The sequence below is a fragment of the Schistocerca americana genome, chromosome 10, assembly GCF_021461395.2.
Source record: "Schistocerca americana isolate TAMUIC-IGC-003095 chromosome 10, iqSchAmer2.1, whole genome shotgun sequence".
NCBI classification, from domain to species: domain Eukaryota; kingdom Metazoa; phylum Arthropoda; class Insecta; order Orthoptera; family Acrididae; genus Schistocerca; species Schistocerca americana.
The window spans coordinates 162,034,553-162,054,671 of NC_060128.1; the positions used below are offsets into that span (position 1 = coordinate 162,034,553).

General features: G+C 41.1%; 1 protein-coding gene across 5 annotated transcripts in view; it reads right to left on the minus strand.

Annotated features, from left to right (window-relative positions):
* Positions 1-20,119, minus strand: part of LOC124552398 (bifunctional purine biosynthesis protein ATIC) — a 93,843-nt gene that overhangs the window by 34,926 nt on the left and 38,798 nt on the right. For all 5 annotated transcript variants that reach the window (XM_047126661.1, XM_047126662.1, XM_047126659.1 and 2 more), the window contains exons 6-8: positions 11,071-11,407; positions 6,998-7,156; positions 2,827-3,215 (exon numbers count right to left, since the gene is read on the minus strand). In XM_047126661.1, the coding sequence (XP_046982617.1) occupies positions 2,827-3,215; positions 6,998-7,156; positions 11,071-11,407 (885 nt within the window). The remainder of the gene's footprint in view (positions 1-2,826; positions 3,216-6,997; positions 7,157-11,070; positions 11,408-20,119) is intronic.

Sequence of the window (20,119 nt, forward strand, 5' to 3'; positions counted from 1 at the left end):
TTCTTTGTCACTAAACTTTGAAAAAACACACTACATGCAGTTCAGAACGTGAATGGGTGGCCCACAAGTGTATGCCTAACATACGATGACAAGCAGATAGAAAAAGTGGACAGTGTTAGATTCTTGGGATTACAGCTTGATAATAAATTCGACTGGGAGGAGCACACCACAGAACTGCTGAAGTGTCTTAACAAATCTCTATTTGCAATGCGAATCGTGTCAGACGTAGGGGATATAAAAGTGAAGAATCTGGCATACTATTCTTCCTCTCATTGCATAATGGATTACGAGACTATTTTTTGGGGTAGTTCATCGAGCCAAGCTAATGTTTTCCAGGCACAAAAACGTGCAGTAAGAGTTATATGTGGTGTGAACTCGAGAACATCCTGCAGAAGCCTGTTTAGGGAACTAGGGATACTAACTACTGCTTCCCAATATATTTATTCCTTAATGAAATTTGTCATTAAAAATATATCAATTTTCAAACCAACAGCTCAACTCGTGGAATCAATACTAGAAATAAGAATAATCTTCACAAGGATTTAAAGTCACTTACACTTGTACAAAAAGGTGTGCAGTATTCAGGAACACACATTTTTCAATGACTTGCCAGCAGCCATAAAAAGCTTTGCAACCAATGAAATTCAATTTAAGAGAAGGATTTATTGGTGGCCAACTACTCCTACTCCAATGTTGAATTTCTCAGTAGAACCAACTGATTTTTGTGTGTGTGTGTGTGTGTGTGTGTGTGTGTGTGTGTGTGTGTGTGTGTGTGTGTGTGTGTGTGTGTGTGTATCACACACTAAAATCTAATTTCTGCACCATTTCAGTGCAGTAATGTGTTCATTGTAAATAAGTGTTGTAGTAGTTCTCTTACGTGTTTATTACCTTATAAATAAAAAAACTTTTTTATTTTAAATTCAGTGCATTAGTGTTTGTAAAATGATTCTTTCATATAGTGCTCATTATAAAAAAAAGCCTGGACCTGTGGAAGGTACATTAGCTTATTTGTTTCAGTTGTAAATATTTGTCATGTATTATTGTTTTTCTGACATGTTCTACTTCCTGGAGGACCTCCTCACTACTGATCAATTGGAATGAAAGTAAATCTAATCTAAGCTGCAACCACTGCACTGCGTTATACGTGGGCATGACAACCAACAAGTTGTCTGTCCACCTCAATGGCCGCCAACAAACTGTGGCCAAGAAACGACTGGACCGCCCAGTTGCTGAGCATGCTGCCCAATGCATCATTCTTCATTTTAATGACTCCTTCACAGCCTCTGCCATATGGACCCTTCCTACCAACACCAGCTTTTTTGAATTGCACAGGTGGTAACTCTCCTACATTCCCCTAACCCTCCTGCCCTCAATGTTCATTAGTCGTTGTCCTTCATCTATCTATCCTCTTCCTGTTCCCACTCCAGCACTACGGGGACCCTGTATTTTTCTATAAGATAACAGAAATTTTTGGAATACAGCGTCAATATTAGTTTTTAAAAATAATGTTGTTACTGTTTTTGTTGTTGTCTTCAGTCTGAAGAATGGTTTGATGCAGTGCTACATGACAGTCTATACTGTATAAGACTCCATCTCGGAATACTTACAGCAACCTACACCCATTTGAACCTGTATTGATGCTCAAGTTCCCCTCTAAATATACCCTAAGCACTTCCCACATTACCAAATTGACTGTTCCTTGATGCCTCATGAAGGGTCCTATTAACTGGCCCCTTCTTTCAGTCAAATTGTGCCATAAATTTCTTCTCTCCTCAATACTCGCCCAACCCATATAATCTTATCCATTCTGTTATCGCATCACTTTTCAAAAGCTTCTATTTTCTTGTATAAACTGCTTATTGTCCAAGTTTCATTTCTGTACTTTGCTACACTCCACACACAGACATTCACAAAAAGGTCTTACTTATACTTAAATTTATATCAGATGTTGACAAGTTTCTCATTTTCAGCAATAATTTTCTTGCTACTCCCAATCTGATTTTTATATCCTCTCTACTACACCCATCCAGTTATTTTGCTGCCCAAATAGCAATACTCCTCTTCTACTTTTAGGGTTTTGTTTCCTAAACTAATCGGCTGATTCAATTTGACTACATTCCATTACCCTTGTTTTATTTTTATTGACATTCATCGTGCAACCTACTTTCAGGACACTATTCATTCTGTTCAATTTCCCTTCCAAGTCCTTTGCCGTCTTTGATGGAATTACATCTCATCGGCAAACCTTGCAAATTTCTCCTTAGTTTCCTTTACTACTCACTGAAATAAAGACTAAATAACATCAGGAATAGATTACAAACCTGTCTCATGTCCTTCTGAATTATTGCCTCCCCGTCATGTCTTGACTCTTCCAACAGCAGTCCAGCTTCTATACAAGTTGTAAATACTGATAAAGAAGTTAACTTCAACTTTAAGAAGTTTTCGTAAAAACCAGTTGTATATGAAATGTTACCACGTATACTAAACAAATAAAGCTATTCCGCTTCAGGTAGTCAATTACTAAAGGACTGTTTAAGGCATCAGCATATGAAAAAAGTAAAGTACTTGGCACACAAGATATGTACGAGCGCTTGGGTGAAACTTGAAAAGTGGGGAGTGTACAAACAGACAAAAAGTGTGAAAACAGGTTGTGAGTTTTCCCCAGATGGTTGAGTCAGTAAGAGCACAACTTGTGAAGAACAGTGTTCCAGGTTCGAGTCCCTGTCTGGCACACAGTTTTAATCTATCTAGCAATGTAATTTCAGAAACAAATCACAGACATGCAATGCTCTACAATGATGAAACACATGGGGCAGCTACACTTACCAGTTATCGGCCTTGTCCCCTGCCAGCCGGGTGCAGTGGATGCGTGACTGCTGGCCTGCACCCACACCAATCACCTGGCCATTCTTGGCATAGCACACAGAGTTACTCTGCGTATATTTGAGTGCTATCGTGGCGACTATCAGGTCCCGCACTGCCTCTGCTGGCAGCTCCTTCCTCTGCGACACCGTGCGCCCCTGGAAGAGGGACTCGTCGATGACTGCATCGTTCCGTCGCTGCTCCAATGTCAGCCCAAACAAAGTGCGCCGTTCGATGAGGTCCGGCTCATAGTTCGGATCCATTTCCAGGACACAATAGGCACCACCTTTCTTCTTACTCAAAATCTCGAGTGCTTCTGCTGTGTAGCCAGGGGCAATGATTCCGTCAGAAACCTGGAGCAAAGTATTTAAATTGATAATGGCATTAAGAGGCATATCTGACATCGAAACACGTTAAGTTTGGATGAATACTAGTATTTGCCACAACTGAAACTGAGAGGGGAACGACAACACAAATAAAAGGAAAAAATTACACTTATTAAGTCATTGCCAACAGAAGACTTCAATTTTAACAGTTAAAGTAAAGTTGGAAACAAGTAAACAACAGAAGTGACAACACTTTTTTTTTTTAAATTAGCCTGTAAAATTGATAAATGTTTCATTTTTGACAGCAACTCTTTCGCTGCTACAGACATGCTCTCTGCATACCATGTTGAAGTGGTTTTTGCTACAGCTGTACTTCTCGCCAAATGTTGGTGCCTATGCTGACAGATCACATTCCGGCCAATACAAAATACGTATCATCGATTTGTTTGAAAATTAGTGGATGAAAAATTTTTATTTTTGCACGTCTTATGGTCTGATACCTTCACTCGATAAAAGACTGAATTTATTTTCATTACATACCATAGTTACCATGCCACGTCAAATTAAGTAAAACACTGTGTGAAGTTTTAAGATTTTGCAAAGGCAGAAATGTATCGCATAAACTTCATACATGCCCGAGTTTATCCGATACACTGCAGTGAATGAAATTTAAAGAAGATATCAAAATTGTATGTAACAATGAGAGCAGAAGTATATTTCATTTCATTCTCAAGTTACTGGAATTTATACACGAAGAATGGTTGCACGCGATGCGCCCTTACACATCCTTGCACCTCTCAAATCACGTGGTCATAACAATCGCCGTATCTCAAACAATTCAAGATATCAAAATGAGGCTTTTTGCAGATGGTAGCACACAATGAGGCACATATGTTTTATGATAAATACTTGAAACATTTTTATTCACAGAGATGTGAAAATAATTAATCTGCAACCGTGACAGGTAGTCGCCTCAGGACGCTTTCAGACGACTACAGCACTGTAGGAAAATCCAAGTGGCACAAATATACACGTCCACAGCACCTGGGGAACAACATAACAGGACGTGCATACATTCCCACAGCAGCAAAAGAGTGAAACCCAAATTTTCTATCCTTTTAATGTCTGAACTGTGACAACTTCAGTGCAATTTTGATTTTTCATATTTGGTTCCACAAACCCTTTGAAATTTCTTAAAAATACAACTCGGACGTGGTTTTTGTGTGTGTGTGTGTGTGTGTGTGTGTGTGTGTGTGTGTGTGTGTGTGTGTGTGTGTAAAATGCGTTCAGATGACACCAAGGATGGACAACGATTTCTGAAGTTCATTTACTGTTTCTCGACTTTGAGGACCATTAATCTTCAGCATTTTTGCTGTTTAGTTTTGTTAATAACCAATATGATTTTCTAAAGTGTTTTTATTCTCTGACGCTAAGTGTTAATTTTTAGGGGCCAACCTCACCCTGTAATATGAACAAAAGTATCTTTTTGGATACTGTACTTCCAAGCTTAATTTTATAACTAATTGGATAACTTGTATGTAATGATGAGGGAATGTAATTTCATATGATTAAATAAAAGACATGGCATCCATATTCATATTAGTACCACCAAAATACGTACTTTGCACGTTCTATTGAGTTAAAACTATCAATTGTTTGATAGACAATAAGTTTTGTGTAATTCTCATCAAATTCAGTACTGGGATATAACACGTTCTTTCTGAATCAGTTATATCAAAATGTCATGTTTTGAATCCAGGTCCCTGTGGATAAATTTCTGTAGGTGCTCATGCATCAGTATGAAGTGTTACACTTGAAAAAGTGTATGGTCAAAACTGCAACTGTAGTGACTGCAATAAAACTGACCATCAAAGGTGAAAATGTTTTCCATCAAAAAATTTTGCACAACTATGAACCCTCGTCAAGAAAAGATAATACCTATTACTAATTGCGGTGGAGTTTGTGTTATACAAGAACTGCAGACAGAAAGACTGGGAAACAGAAGAAATCGATTCTAAAGTTTTTAAATTGCTAAAATGTTAATACATTACTAAAAAAGGCAGTTAAACAGTCTGAAACTATGGCTTAGAATGAAGACAACAGAGTTAGGTGAGAGCAGGAGATATGAATGACTCAACTGCCAAGTAACTGCCACAAGTTAAGTAAAAACTTTCCACAAATAAAGACTTATCTTTTATGGCATAAATGATCCACAATGATAAAAGAGTGTCTGTGTTGTATGCTCCATCTGATCGCTGTAGGAATTCTTCATAACAGAGATCTTTGTAGCACTGCATGAATCAAGATGATACCAATTTCAGAAACACAGAAAACGATAATTATTGCAACATACAGCACATGTAATGAATGCTGAATGCAGTTATAATGGGAACCTACCTTCAAAACTTTAGAGAAGAGTCTCGTTTTTTCAGGGTAAAAATTATGAAAATAATATATTATTCATTGGATATTGATGATCTGAACATATAATAAATCTGTTATAATTACACATGAGTAAAAAAAATGTAATGGCAGCAAGACTCAATGTAGAGACCTCAAGCTACAAGTTTACTCGCTTGGCTGCAGAGTCCTTGAATATTAGCAAAAATACAAATAATATAAGCACACCTAAAAATTTTTAAGCCCTGTTTCCTCGAAAATGGTTGAGGGTTTTGTCTTTCTGTTTACTTATATTGAAGTCCTAGTTGTAGCCTACACACCAAGCTGATGAGGCAAGTTTCTACAGTCCACTTGCGAGTAGTACATGAGGAGGAGGACCAGCAGTTTTTCTCTTATCACAAATACATTAAGTAATCCAGAAGTAAATACCACAATTATCAGTTTCCAGACATTACTTCTGATCATAATTTGTTGTAGCCAGTAATGGTTTCTTCTGCCTGTTAATGTTAGGCCCGGCACTGTGTGTCCAGTTGGCACAATGAAGGCGCGCGTGTGTGTGTGTGTGTGTGTGTGTGTGTGTGTGTGTGTGTGTGTGTGTGTGTTGGCACATGGGCACTCATTTAAGGACTTTTGCCAAAAGGTAGCAAAGGTAATAAATTTTTCATTCTTTCTGTGAGCCTGTCAAAAATTATTTATAATACATAACTTTACTCATTGACTATTGTCGAACGCTCTCCATCATGATGACATTTACAGAACATGATGTGAGAATAACACCCCCCCCCTCCCTCCCTCCCTCCCCCCCCCCCCCCCTCTCTCTCTCTCTCTCTCTCTCTCTCTCTCTCTCTCTCTCTCTCTCTCTCTCTCTCTCTCTCTCTAAACACACACACACACACACACACACACACACACACACACACACACACAATATTTATCTCAGTTGTAAACGTATTAAATCATGACATATTCCCATCATTACCAAGATAGGTCACTTCATACACCAATTCCATGTGGAACACACAATGTTCATGCCCCAGACAACTTTCCTGACATGCATTGCTAACAATACGTAAGTTACACGAAAGTATTCAGTCATGTTGTTTTCTCAAATTCATTTATAGCTCTACACAGTGGCTGATAAAATACACTACACCACCCAAGTTGGCTTGGCATAGACACTTAGCACTACCTGTGAAGTGTCAGGCTGCGTTGCTAGTGAATGAATAAAATAAACCCTAATGCCGCAGTCAGCAGCAATGCTGGTGTTACCACAATTTGCTCTCTAAGCCTACCTACAGTCTCACCGTGTTACTGTATGAACAGAAAACATAAGAAAATGATGGGTTAAAAATTAAAACACATACAAAGGAAAGTAAAAGGGGCATATAAAACTGAATCAATATTCAAACCTCTCGAGAGATTATCTTGGCAGTGACTGCATCACACGTCCTGGAAAGGGCCACAAAGTCTCCGAAGGACGACATCCTGTCTGCTCCACGGGCGCGGGCATAGGCAGTGGCCAGGGGCGTAAGCTGCTCCAGGAGGTCCTCCACCATGCACAGCCGCGCCTGCCAACAGCAAAACCGTGCATGTGTTTGGCAATTTATTTTTCACTCCAGTAGTGAGCTACCACTCGCAGACAACCAGTTCAATATCTATGAGCCATTACACTGAATGCAACAGCACTTGTGCAGAGAAGAAAGTAATCCCTCAAAATCCCCTCGATAAGAGAGTTAAAAATTACATTGGTGCCAAAGTTCATTTTTTTTCCCCCTCACATGTTGGTATTCCTGTTTGGGATAATGTCACTGGACAATCCACAGCAAGAAAATGGCTTTCTCATTTTAGGGAGGGTCATTTTGACATTAGTGACTATGTTTGAGAAGACCTTCAGTGTTTGATGAAATTTGTGTAAACACATTAATCCACAATGACCCACATCAGTGTATTCAAGAACAGTACAAAGTGATGAACTGCGATCATTTCACCACGGTGTGACATTTGCAAGCAATGGGGAAGGTTCCAGAATCAGGTGTATGGGTAGTGCATGCTCTAAGCCCATATCACAAAAATCTGCAGCTGGCCGTATGTGCATCTCTGCTGGCTCAACATCAATTGTCTCCTGAACAACACCAACCATTCCTATCCTGAATTGTTACTGCTGACGATAAATTGTGTCTTTAAGCTAACATAAGGAAAAGAAAGGAATGTTTGAGCCCAAACAAAGCAGCAGCTCCCCACCTGCACATGCCCACAAAAGATAATGTTACGCATCTAGTGGAACAGCAAAGGTGTTATGTGCTACAAACTGCTTCTCCGAGGTGTCACCGATGGCATTTATTGTCAACAACTGAGATGTCTTCCCAACACAATCAAAGAACAATGACCAGGAACACTGCACGAATTGATGCTACTGCAGGATAATGCCCGACCCTGCTCTGCTAGACACAAAAAACAGTGTACAGGAGTTAGACTGGGAACACACTTTGCACCCATCTTATTCACCTGATCTTGCGCCTTCAGATTATTGCCTTTCCCCCTTCTCTACTCCACAACCTTCAAGGCATTTCCTTTCCACTTGTAAATGCGATCTGCACATGGTTCAACGAGTTCTTCACCTCAAAACCATAGGATTTCTATGGTTGCAGAATTGAAAATTTACCTCAGCATTGGCAGACTGTTGTAAATAGTGAAGGAGAATATATTATTGATGACTGAAGTCTCCATTACATGTATCTGTTGTGCTTATTAAATTTATTGAAAAATGCTATGAACTTATGCACCAATCCGATATTTGGTATTGTCTGTACTTGTGTGCCACATAGTAGGAGGAATGATACATTCGGTGCACAGTTTAGGCCACTGCTCACCACATCTTTTATGCGAGGTCCATTGTCAGTGGAAAGTGCAGGCTCACTTACTATTATAAACAAAATTATTTTTTAAGCAGAACTTTACATGACCATTTTTAAGAGCAGTCCCAAATTAGTCTAGTGCAATATTAGTTTTATCATACTTATGAATAGGGACATTGAAACAAAAAGAATAATCAGTACTCCAGCAGCATTCAAACACTGCTGCTGCACGCCAATCGCAGTCAGTGTGGCCCGGGCAGTGCTGTCACTGCTGGAGTAGTGATTATTCTTGTTTTAGGGTCCCTGTTAATACAGCGAAACTGTGATTGCAGTTGACGAAGATTTATCATGTGTTCACATAGTGCTTACAAATTGTTGTGGAAAAAGAAAAAAAATAGGGGACATAAAATAAGTGTAAACCACAATCTTACAGTTGTAAATGATAACATAATTTAAATTCCCTGCTGAACAGCACGTATCTCACCGTGACACATCTATAATTAACTCTGCTATAAATAGCGGCGTGAGTCAGACAATAACTCACTGTCTGGTCGGAGTCCAGGCAGTGAGTACACACAACTGCAAAATTTGCAGCACTCTAAGAAGACAGCTGCATCGGTCATCGAAATATTATGCACAAACTGGAAATGACAACCTGGTTGAACACCCAGAAGCTCACTATTAATCATGCCGAGAAAACATGATAGAACTATCAATAATGCTGCTCCATTTCAAACTGAGGAATAAGCATTACAGATGATGTTCCTGTGATCCACGGGTACACAACTTGGAGCATAAATGTTTTTAGAATGCAAAAAAGAGCTCCAAGAATAATTTGTGGCAGTACAGAAATGGAATGCTATTAACTTCACTACTAAGCTCAGTGTTCTAAGCTTACTTATCTATGGAACTATCTTATTCACTTGGAACTTCAAGAAAACAGGCAAATTGTTTCAGAATAAGAAAAAGTACACAATTACTGTAGCATAGGGCAATCACAAAAATACAGCAAAGATATTCCAGATCATCATCCTATCAGAGGTGTATAACTGACATTTGTACCATACTACACAATAAGATACCGTGGGAAATAAATATTTCTACATTCACGGCATTTCTAATAAAACACTACTTCTATTCTCTAAAAGGATTTCTGAATATGCAAAAATAAATATTACATAAACAAGCACTCGTATACTGAGGTTGCAGAATACCTACCTTATTTTATTTTGTCTATTTCTTTTGCTGATAAAATGGATTATTGAATCAACATTTTGACCTGTCCAATATCACTTTTACAATTCACACTGTACAATAAAACTGGACTGACACAAATCAATCAATTGTACCATTAAAAAAAAAAAAAAAAAAGAGCCACACTCAAATTTTCTGTGGACAAATTTTTGTTGCGACTTATATTTGAATCTTACAGTATTTCAAAAGAACCCAAAAAAACACTGATGTGACAAAAGTCATGGGATACCTCCTAATAACATGTGGGATCTTTTGCCCAGCGTAGTGCAAAAATTTTAAGTGGCATGTACTAAACAAGTCACTGAAAATCTTTGCAGAAATATTGAACCATGTTGCCTGCATAACCACCCATAATTGCAAAATTGTTGCCAATGCAGGATTTTGCGCATAAAGTGACCTCTTGATTATATCCCATAAATGTTCAATGGGTAGCCAAATCATTTGCTCATATTGTTCAGAACGTTCTTTAAATCAACTGCGAGAAACTGTTGCCCACTGACATAGTGAATTGTCATCCATAAAAATTCTATCATTGTTTGGGAACAAAGTCCATGAATGGCTGTAGATGGTCTCCAAGTAGCAGAACACAACCATTTCCTGTCAGTGATCAGTTCAGTTGGACCAGAGGAACCAGTCCATTCCATATAAAAACCACGCAAACAATTATGGAGTAACAACCAGTTTGCACAGTGCCTTGTTGACAAATTGGGTCTGTCATACTCAAACACTATCATCAGCTCTTAGCAACTGAAATTGAGACTCATCTGGCAGTCATCTGCCAGGAGAGGTGCTGCATGCAGCATCATGCTGTTACCAAACACATTCGCGTCAATCATCCGCTGCCAAAGCTCATTAATGCCAAATTCTGTCACAATGACCTGAGGGATACATTCATTGTACGCCCCCACATTGATTTCTGTGATTATTTCATGCAGTGTTGCTTGTCTGTTAGTACAGACAATTTCTCGCAAATGCCACTGCTCTTTATCATTAAGAAAAGGCCATCACAACTGCAGTGTCCTCGGTGGTAAGTAACGCCTGAAATTTAGTATTCTTGTCACACTCTCGATACTGTGTATCTCCTAATACCGTATTTCCTAATGATTTCCAAAATGGAACATTCCACATGTTTAGCTCCAAACACCATTCCACGTCTAAAGTCTGTTAATTCTCGATCGTGTGGCCATAACAACATCAGATAGCTTTTCACACAAATCACTTTAATATAAATCACAGCTCCGCCAATGCACTGCCTTTTTATACCTTGTGCCGTGACACTATTGCCATCTGCATACATGCATTTTACTGTCCCATGACTTTTGTCACCTCAGTTTAAGTGTAACAGAGTAACACACATTAACAAAGCACCCCACCTCATCTTTAGTGAGTGGGACACCCACTGCCGCCCCTGCAGGGCTGACGTGCTTGAACGAAGTGGCTGCCGGCAGCCCGAGCGCCCTGTCCAGTTCGCGCACCAGCTGCCAGCCGTTTAGTGCGTCGCACAAGTTGATATAGCCGGGGGAACCGTTGGCAACACGCAGTGGCAGTGCACCCCGCGTCGTGAACAGCTGCGCCGGCTTCTGGTGGGGGTTGGTGCCGTAGCGCAGTGTCAGCTGGCCCTGCCCACTGCTGAACTGCCGCCGGAAGTAGTCGGAGATGGCATCGTCATACTGTGCTGTGTGTGTGAATGCCTTCAGTGCCAGGCGCTGCCTGCAGAAACAGTAAGGCAACAATTCTGACATACTGCCGCAATCTTCCGTCCCACATTCGCCTTATTTGTGGCCACGAGATTAATTGAGGCAACCGGAATCTATTCATTTTTGGGGTGGAATTCACATACGATTATCTCTCACGGTGGTATTCTGCTGCTCAATGGCATTGCACAATATCCTGGTACATTTCTATCCCACCCCTGCACCCAATCCTTTTGCTCCATGGCTCTTATCGCTGTAGAAGACCCAGATGCAAGACCTGTCCTATTCATCATACCAGCACCAGCTACTCCAATTCTGTTACAGGTGTCGCCTATCCCATCACGAGCTGGGCCACTCATGATAGAAGCCACTCGGCCTAGTAAATTACCTGCAGCCACTGAGCAGCATTCTATGTGGAAATGATCAATAACAGGCTGTCTGTGAGCACAAACAACTACCACCTAACTGTGACAACCCTGGACTGAACCTTCACTAGTCCCTCTCCTCGACCTGCCTCGACATTCTACCTGCTCCCGTGCCCCAGCCTCACGTACCCCTTGTCTCTCTCCCTCCTCTCCCACAAGCTAGCATCTATCCTGCAAAGTCCTTTCCCTCTTTCCCAGTTTTTCTGCTTCATCTCCCCCGCCCCCTTCCAATCATAGCAATTGTGACTGCTTCTGCTCGCCCCCAATGAAGCACTGCTATATGAAAAGGCATGCAAATCCAAAACCTTGTGTATCTACACTACAATAACCATTGTCTACTGGGCTAGGAAAGAACTATGCCCTGGCAGACATGGTACACTTACACAATCAACTGCAACTAGCTCCTGTCATAGGTATTCCTACTGTAAATAGCAGCAAATAAATTTCCATACTGTGTAATAGTGCGGTGATTGCCTCAGAATCTTCAATACAGGAGTTGGCCACCAAGGGTGACAAGGGGCTACCGACGACAAAGCCATTAATTTGAAGATTTCAATCTTTGGTCTTCCTATCCCATGCCGGAAGACTGTCCTCCAAAATCAGTTAAATCTTAAGCACAAACAACAACAGGATGTTTTGCCTGTCACCATCAAAGTCCATTCTGTTCAGTTATGTGAAGGACTGTCTGGCGATACAGAGCACTCTCCCATGCGAGTGTGGACTTCTGTACATCAAACAAATAACACGAAGCATTTGAGAATGATGCATGGAACACCAATGTTACACTTGTCCACTACCTCACGACAATTCAGTGGCCGAACACCCAACTGTGCCATCCACTCACTGGACTATGACACCCTTGAAATTCGGGCATCTGTATCATCTTTCTGGGACAGTGGGTACCTTACATCAATGCTACTCGTGGAAATGAAGTCCCATGCTTCTTGATAGAGTGTAGGGGAACAATGCAGGAGACCCACACCGCGGTACTAGGCAAGGTCCTAATGGAGGTGGTTTGCGTTGCCTTCCTCCAACCTTAATGGGGATGAATGATGATGATGAAGACAGCACTACAACACCCAGTCATCTCAGGGCCGGTAAAATCCCTGACCCCACTGGGAATCGAACCCAGGACCCCTTGCTCGGGAAGCGAGAGCGCTACCACGAGACCACGAGTGGTGGACCACCAATGGATTAAAGGAAGAAAATTAATGTCTATATGTTTCAGTACAAACCCCAATTTCTTGTCTAGTCTTCACAGCCCATACACAAGATGTGAGATTTATGTTGGTGGCAGTAGGACCTATCTGCAATCTGCTGCAAATGCTGATCCTCTAAACTTTATCAGTGTTTTGAGAAAATAACATCTTGTTCCCTCATGGGATTCCCATTTGAATATAAGGAGCATTTGCACAATACTTGTCTTAATTGAATCTGAAAGTAACAAATGTATCAGCATGCCTCTGAATTGGTTTGGAGTCTTACTTTAATTGGTGTGGTAGGGATCACTAACACATGAGCAGTACTCAGGAATGGGATGTCCAAGTTGTCTGTATGTGGTGGGTTGCTCAAGTATTGTTGCACAAATTTCTGTTTATGGTCTCCTTTAGAGATGAGATGCCTTTTCTACAGCCTAACTTATGTGCTTGTTACATTTCATGTCACTTTGCAATGTTATACCTACATATTTACTTAGCATGCTGACTGTGTGAAGCATTACATCACTCTACAGGATTGTTTATCCTACTTATCTATTTCAAGTTAGTTAACCCACATTTATAGCAACTTGCTATACAAGACACAAAATGGAAAATCTCGTCAAGTCACCCTGTATCATCCAACATTCACTCAATGATAATATTTTCCCATACATTGCAGCACCACTGGCATACAGTGGCATACAGTGGCAGATTGCTGCCAATCCACCTGCCTCATCTTGTAAGTATATATAGAGAACAAGAGCAGCCCTATCACACTTGCCTGGGACACTCCTAATGATCCCCTTGTCTCTGATGAACACATGCCGTCGAGGACAACACACTGGGTTCTAGTACTAAAAACGTTGTTGATGCACTGTCATGTCTATGTTAACAGTCTGCATTGTGGCATCTGGCACATTCAGTAATCTATTCTCATATATGATAGAGTGACCCTGTCAATGTGGTGTAACACTTATCACCAGAGTCCATCACCAACTATGTCTCTAGCAGAGGGCTTGCAAACGTTTACTACCCATGTGGCATTTGTTCCATTGGTACTGTCAGCAAACACGGACTGGCTCAGTTCATGGGTTTACTGGTAGCTCAAAGATCTACATTAACCTTCCACACACCACTGAAGTGCATGGGAGAGAATACTTCCTATTGTACAACACATTAGAGTTATCTCCCTTTCCATTTACATATGGAGCACAGGAACAATGATTGCTCAAATCATCCTGTGCATGCTATAATTAGTCTACTATTATCTCTGAGGACCCCACAAATGATATGTATGGAGCTGGAGAATATTCCCACATTTACTCGATAAAGCAGGGTAGCTGGATATTTCACAGCAGAAATACTAGAAGAGGAGGAGAACTGCTAACAAGCAGCACTCCCAGAACTTCATCAATCGAGAAAATATTGAAGTTATTACTTGGTCCTGAAAACAGCATTTTATACTAAGCTGTAAAATCCTATGTGCAGGGGAGTGAAATTATAAACCAAGTGTGTCTCACACGTATAAATTTACCCGCTCATACACGACTAATGTTAAAACTGGAGTGTATTGTTCCGCCGAAAGATTGCTGTAAAATAAAAGACTTTCATATAGAACATACAGTTTACATTATTTCACATAGGTGAGAATGCATAAATAGGACCCATTACTTATTAAATTGATTGAACACTTACCTTATTGTAGTACTACTGCATATGACTTCTGTATCATAAGTTTTACCTATATAACTGTCAGAAATTTTCATATGATATAAAACATTTATAATCTGAAGGACTGTAGCATAAATGTTGAGGCATGGAGACATACTGTGTACTACACTTTATTATCTTTGGTTTGACTTATAAACATAAATCAGTTGTGTACCCACCAGTATGTAGTGCGTCCACACAAAATGTTAGAACCAGTCTGTAGCATGTAAACAAAGAGTAATAGTGTTTGGTACACTTCATTCTTGACACTGTACAAATGCATTGTATTAAGTATTTTGTTCCATGTATGAATGCTGCCAGCCCCCATTACTTTCCGAAGGCACAAAGAAATTAAAGACATTAGCTGCCATGGGCAAACTCGAAAATTTGTGTCATACCCGGATTCAGACCCAGGTCTCCTGCCTGTTAGGCAGATGCACTGACCACTATACCATCCGGACACAGTGGTTAACACAGCTGCATGGATTACCCTAGCACACCTCCTGTCAGACCCAAATTCTCAATTTATCCACATACTACTGATGTAGTGTCCCTTACCCATTATCCTCATTACGTGTGGCATTTCACCAATTCCCATAAGAGTTCAAGCTTTGTATGCATATGCACAGAAAGGATCATATAAGTCGTTTCCATTCTTTCGGACATGTCCAAAAGAACAGACACCCCCACATATATAATTAAGATGAGGAAGGCAAATGATTTCTTCACTGCAGACGCACACCAACCTCAAATGCCTACGGGAATCAGCAAAATGCCACGAGTAATGAGGATAATTGGCAAGAGGCACTACATCAGTAGTGTGTGGATATGTTGAGAATTTGGGTCTGATGGAAGACATGCTGGGATAGTTGTTAACCACTGTCTCCGGATGGCACAGTGGTCAGCGGATCTGCCTAGTAAGCAGGAGGCCAGCCACTGTGGCTGAGCGGTTCTAGGTGCTTCAGTCCGGAACCGCGCTGCTGCTACAGTCACAGGTTCGAATCCTGCCTCGGACATGGATGTCTGTGATGTCCTTAGGTTAGTCAGGTTTACGTAGTTCTAAGTCTAGGGGACTGATGACCTCACATGTTAAGTCCCATAGTGCTTACAGCCATATTAGTAAGCAGGAGACACAGGTTCAAATCCCAGTCTGGCATATATTTTCAACTCTTCCCCATTTATATAAATCAATGCCCACTGGCAGCTAATATCTTTAATTCCTTTGTGTCTTGATTCATAATGACAGCAGATGTTTTATAGTTTTAATTTCTGTTATGGAGGACAAGTTTTATGTTACTTGATGCCAAAGCTTTAATAGTGCTATGTAGACTATTGTAAGTGACAAAATTACTTATTTGACATCTGATTGTGCTTTGTCATCTACACCATATAGCACTGCACTGAAAGTTAAATATGAAATGTGTTCATTTTCTTGCACTTAGTAATTAGGATACCTGGTAAGAATCTGAAGAGTGAAACTAGTTCTGGGTAAAGAATTATTTACTAGCAGCTCTTGACAGTTGATATATAACTTTTTTTTAAAAAAAATGTATTGTACATCAATAGAAGGAAAGACACATTATGTACTATTACACAAGTGCCTAACAGGCTCTGGAAGCTGTGGTAGCCATTAAACATTTAGGAGTATGTGTGCAGAGCAATTTAGGGGAAAACAACTATGTAAAACAAATTGCAGGGGAAAGGCAGATGATAGAGTGAGAGTTATTGAAAGAATACAGAGGAAATGTAGTCCACTCACCAAGGAAACAGTTTAAGAAACCCTCATTTGAACAATATTTGAGAAGATTATCAGTCTTTGACCTGTACTGGCTTGGATTTATACAAGAAATAGGGAAGACCCAAAGAAGAACAAGTTTCACCACAGTTTCATCTGACAAGTACAAAAGCATCACAGAGATGCTCACCCAGCTCCAGTGATACACTGCAAGACGGGGGTTTTACACTGTCATGTTGTTTGCCATTAAAATTATTAGAGCGTACATACCTAAAAGAACCAGCAAATATATTGCTTCCTCCTATGTATATCTTGCAAAACAACTAAAGATAAAATCAGAGAGATCTGAGCTCACACATATTCTTACTAGCAAATGTTCTTCCTGCGCACAATTTGCAACTTGAACAGGAAAGGGGAATGTGACAGTGATACACAAGGTACCCTCCTCCACACAGTAAAATATGGCTTGGGAATACAGGTGCAAAAGAATATTTTGGGTAAGTAATGCACATGTGTAGACGAAATGTGGAGTGACGTGTTTGTACATAAAAATGTTTCTGCTGCTCGTTTCTCTCTCAGTTGCCTTCACTGACACATGAGGCTGCTGACCCAAGTCTTGGAAAGGAAGGATAGCACATACGTGTGTGTGTGTGTGTGTGTGTGTGTGTGTGTGTGTGTGTGTGTGTGTGTGTGTGTGTGTGTGTGTAGGGGGAGGGGGTGAACATAAACACATATCTGTGAGTGTTTTGACAATAAGTCAGACCAACAATGTTATATAACTACTGATGCAAGAAGCCTGAGCATTTATAAGTTGGGGCAGATGCCTAGGATAAATCCGTGGGCAGATGCCCAAAGTTCATAATGTCCTGGCATTTATGCATTTTAAAGATTAATTGACAAGTGGCCCTTATAAAAAAAATTTAACATGATATTTTGTATTGGAAAAGGTGTTTTGCAACACTGCTTTTCAGGGAGTGGGTAACCAAGTTCAAATAGTTGCTTGGGAATTAGGGGAGCTTTATTAGGGGAAATAAATTGGACTGTAAACATAACTATTTACATTTTTAATGAGGTCGATTCTTGGGGTAGTACATAATAAAAATGAAAACAACATTCAAGCTTAAAACTAATTTTTGAATAAAGTATAGTTTATGTTGAGTAGCTAGCCTGTAGGTGGTATTTTTACTTACACTATACTACTGCAAAAAGTAAGAAATTGTTCTCAGTCAGCTGCTTGATCCTTATAATTTGAAGAAGAGTCATGAAGTTCTGACTCTGCCTCCTATTCTCTTAAATCTTATTCCTCACCGACTACCGGATTCCTTTCCCACTTTGCTTGGACTGTTCAACATGGACTTTTTCCTTGGGATCGACAAGCTTAGGTCATGTTCCTGCTCCACTGATTGACTGACTGATTGATGGATTGTTTACTGAGAGGGTTTATGGGACCAAACGGCAAGGTCATCAGTCCCACGATTCCAAAGTTACTCACAGAAGAAAGAGGGTCTGCTAAAAGTGGACAGATCCGGTAAAGGGGAGTCAAATCATAAAATAATGAAGTTAAAACACACACAGTAAAAGGCATAAAAGGTGAGGCCAAATCTAAACTGGAAAAAAAGAACAATCTTCCATGCGGAGTAGTCATGGGGTCCCACACCAAGAAGACATGAAGAGAGGTCCCAACCACAACCACCCTGCCCTACTCCTCCACCTTGTATGTGGAAATAAAAACCACTTTCATGGAGGAAACTGAAGATCAGTTCAACCATCTGTGAATCATCTGCTAATATTAAAATTAAGGAATCTAGAAGGCTATACTTAGCACAAAGGCACAAAAGAAGGGGACATTCCACCAATATGTGGCTCCACAACCACACTGTGGGGATGGTTTGTTATGCAGGAGGAAACAATAGGTGCGCCAGGTATGACCAAAGTGTAGACAGCATAAAACAGTGGATTCCTTCAGAGAGGGATGGAAGAAAGAGGCAAACTGCAATGGACTCCTTCACTGTGTGGAGTTTATTACCATGAGCAGTAGCACACCAGATGGCATTCCACCAAAGAGAGATTTGGCAGTTCCGCATATCTGCAATTAGAATCTTGACGAGAATGGGAGGAGGGGGAGGAATGGGGGGTTAAGCATATGCTTCTTTGGCCAAACGGTCAGCCAGTTCATTCACTGGGATGCCCCCATGACTTGGGACCCAGAGAAAGACAACTGAGCTGGCAGCCTGGCCGAGGGCAGAGAGAAGGCCATGGATAGCAGAGACCAAAGGGTGGTGAGAGTAGTATCAGTCAATAGCCTGGAGGCTGCTCATTGAGTCAGTACACATTAAAACACGGTGCAGAGAGGTCTGAGAAACCAAGTGGAGGGCTCTGTGAATGACTAGAAGCTCAGCTGTGAACGTACTACATGATGCCGGCAATAAATGGTGTTCTAAGCCAGTAGGAGACATGGAAGTATATTCCACCTCATCTGTTGTTTTAGAACCATCAGTGTAGAAGATGGTGGCACCCTGTAGCTCTGCAAGCATGGCACATAAAAGATGCCGGAAAACCACAGGGGTGACAGAGACCTTGGGACCCTGGAATAGGTCGGTCCTAATCCGTGTCTAGGCACCATCCAAAGTGGGGTGTGGGAGGAAACACACGGGGTGCATTCCAGTGAGTGGAAATGGAGATTCTGACAGGGGGAAGTGAGACACATGCCAACTGGCAATCAACACCCGTGGACGGTTGTCAGGAGGGAGACATCCCTCATTTGCAAAAAAGGTCAGGGTACATGGGATGGTCAGCGAATTGGTGAATGGCGATTGTGTAAGAAACCAGGAGTTGGTTCTGTTATATTTGTAGAAGGGGAATCCCTGCTTCTGTGAGGAGACTGTCAACGGTACTAGTATGAAAGGCACCAATAGCCAGACACACCCCACAATGGTGAACAGTGTCAAGTATTTGCAGAGTGGAAGCAGCCACCGAGTCATAAACCTGACTGCCATAATCTAATCTGGACAAGACCAGAGCACGGTACAGAAGTAGAGTGGTATGGTCTGGAGCCCAAGATGTTTGGGCCACAAGGCGGAGAGCATGAAGCTTCCGCATGCATGTAGTCTTTAGGTGGCGAATATGGTGCAGCCACATCAGCCTCTTACCAAAAATAAGGCCCAAGAAACAGGACTGTGTTTCAACATCGAGGATCTGGTTACTTAAATAAAGTTCTGTATCGGCGTTTACTGTGGGTCAATGACAAAAATGCATAACCTGCGTTTTGGAGGGAGAAAACTGGAGGCCGTGGGAGATGGCCTACGCAGAGGCCCATTGGATGGCACCTTGGAGCCAGTACTCAGCAGATGCTGCTGAGCGGGAGCAGCACCATATACAAAAATCATCGACGTACAACACCAGGGTAACCACATGCTCAACAGAGGTTACAAGCCCATTGACAGCTAGGAGCAAGAGTGTGACGTTTAATACAGAACCCTGTGGGATACCACTATTTTGAATCTGATGGGCACTGAGTGAAGTGCCAACTCAAACCCGGAAGAGCCAGTGAGATAAAAACTCATGGATAAAAATCTGAAGGGGGCCAAAGAAGCACCAGTCATGGATGGCAACTAAAATGTGCCCAAGCCATGTCATATGCCTTTATGTAGATTTTCTAA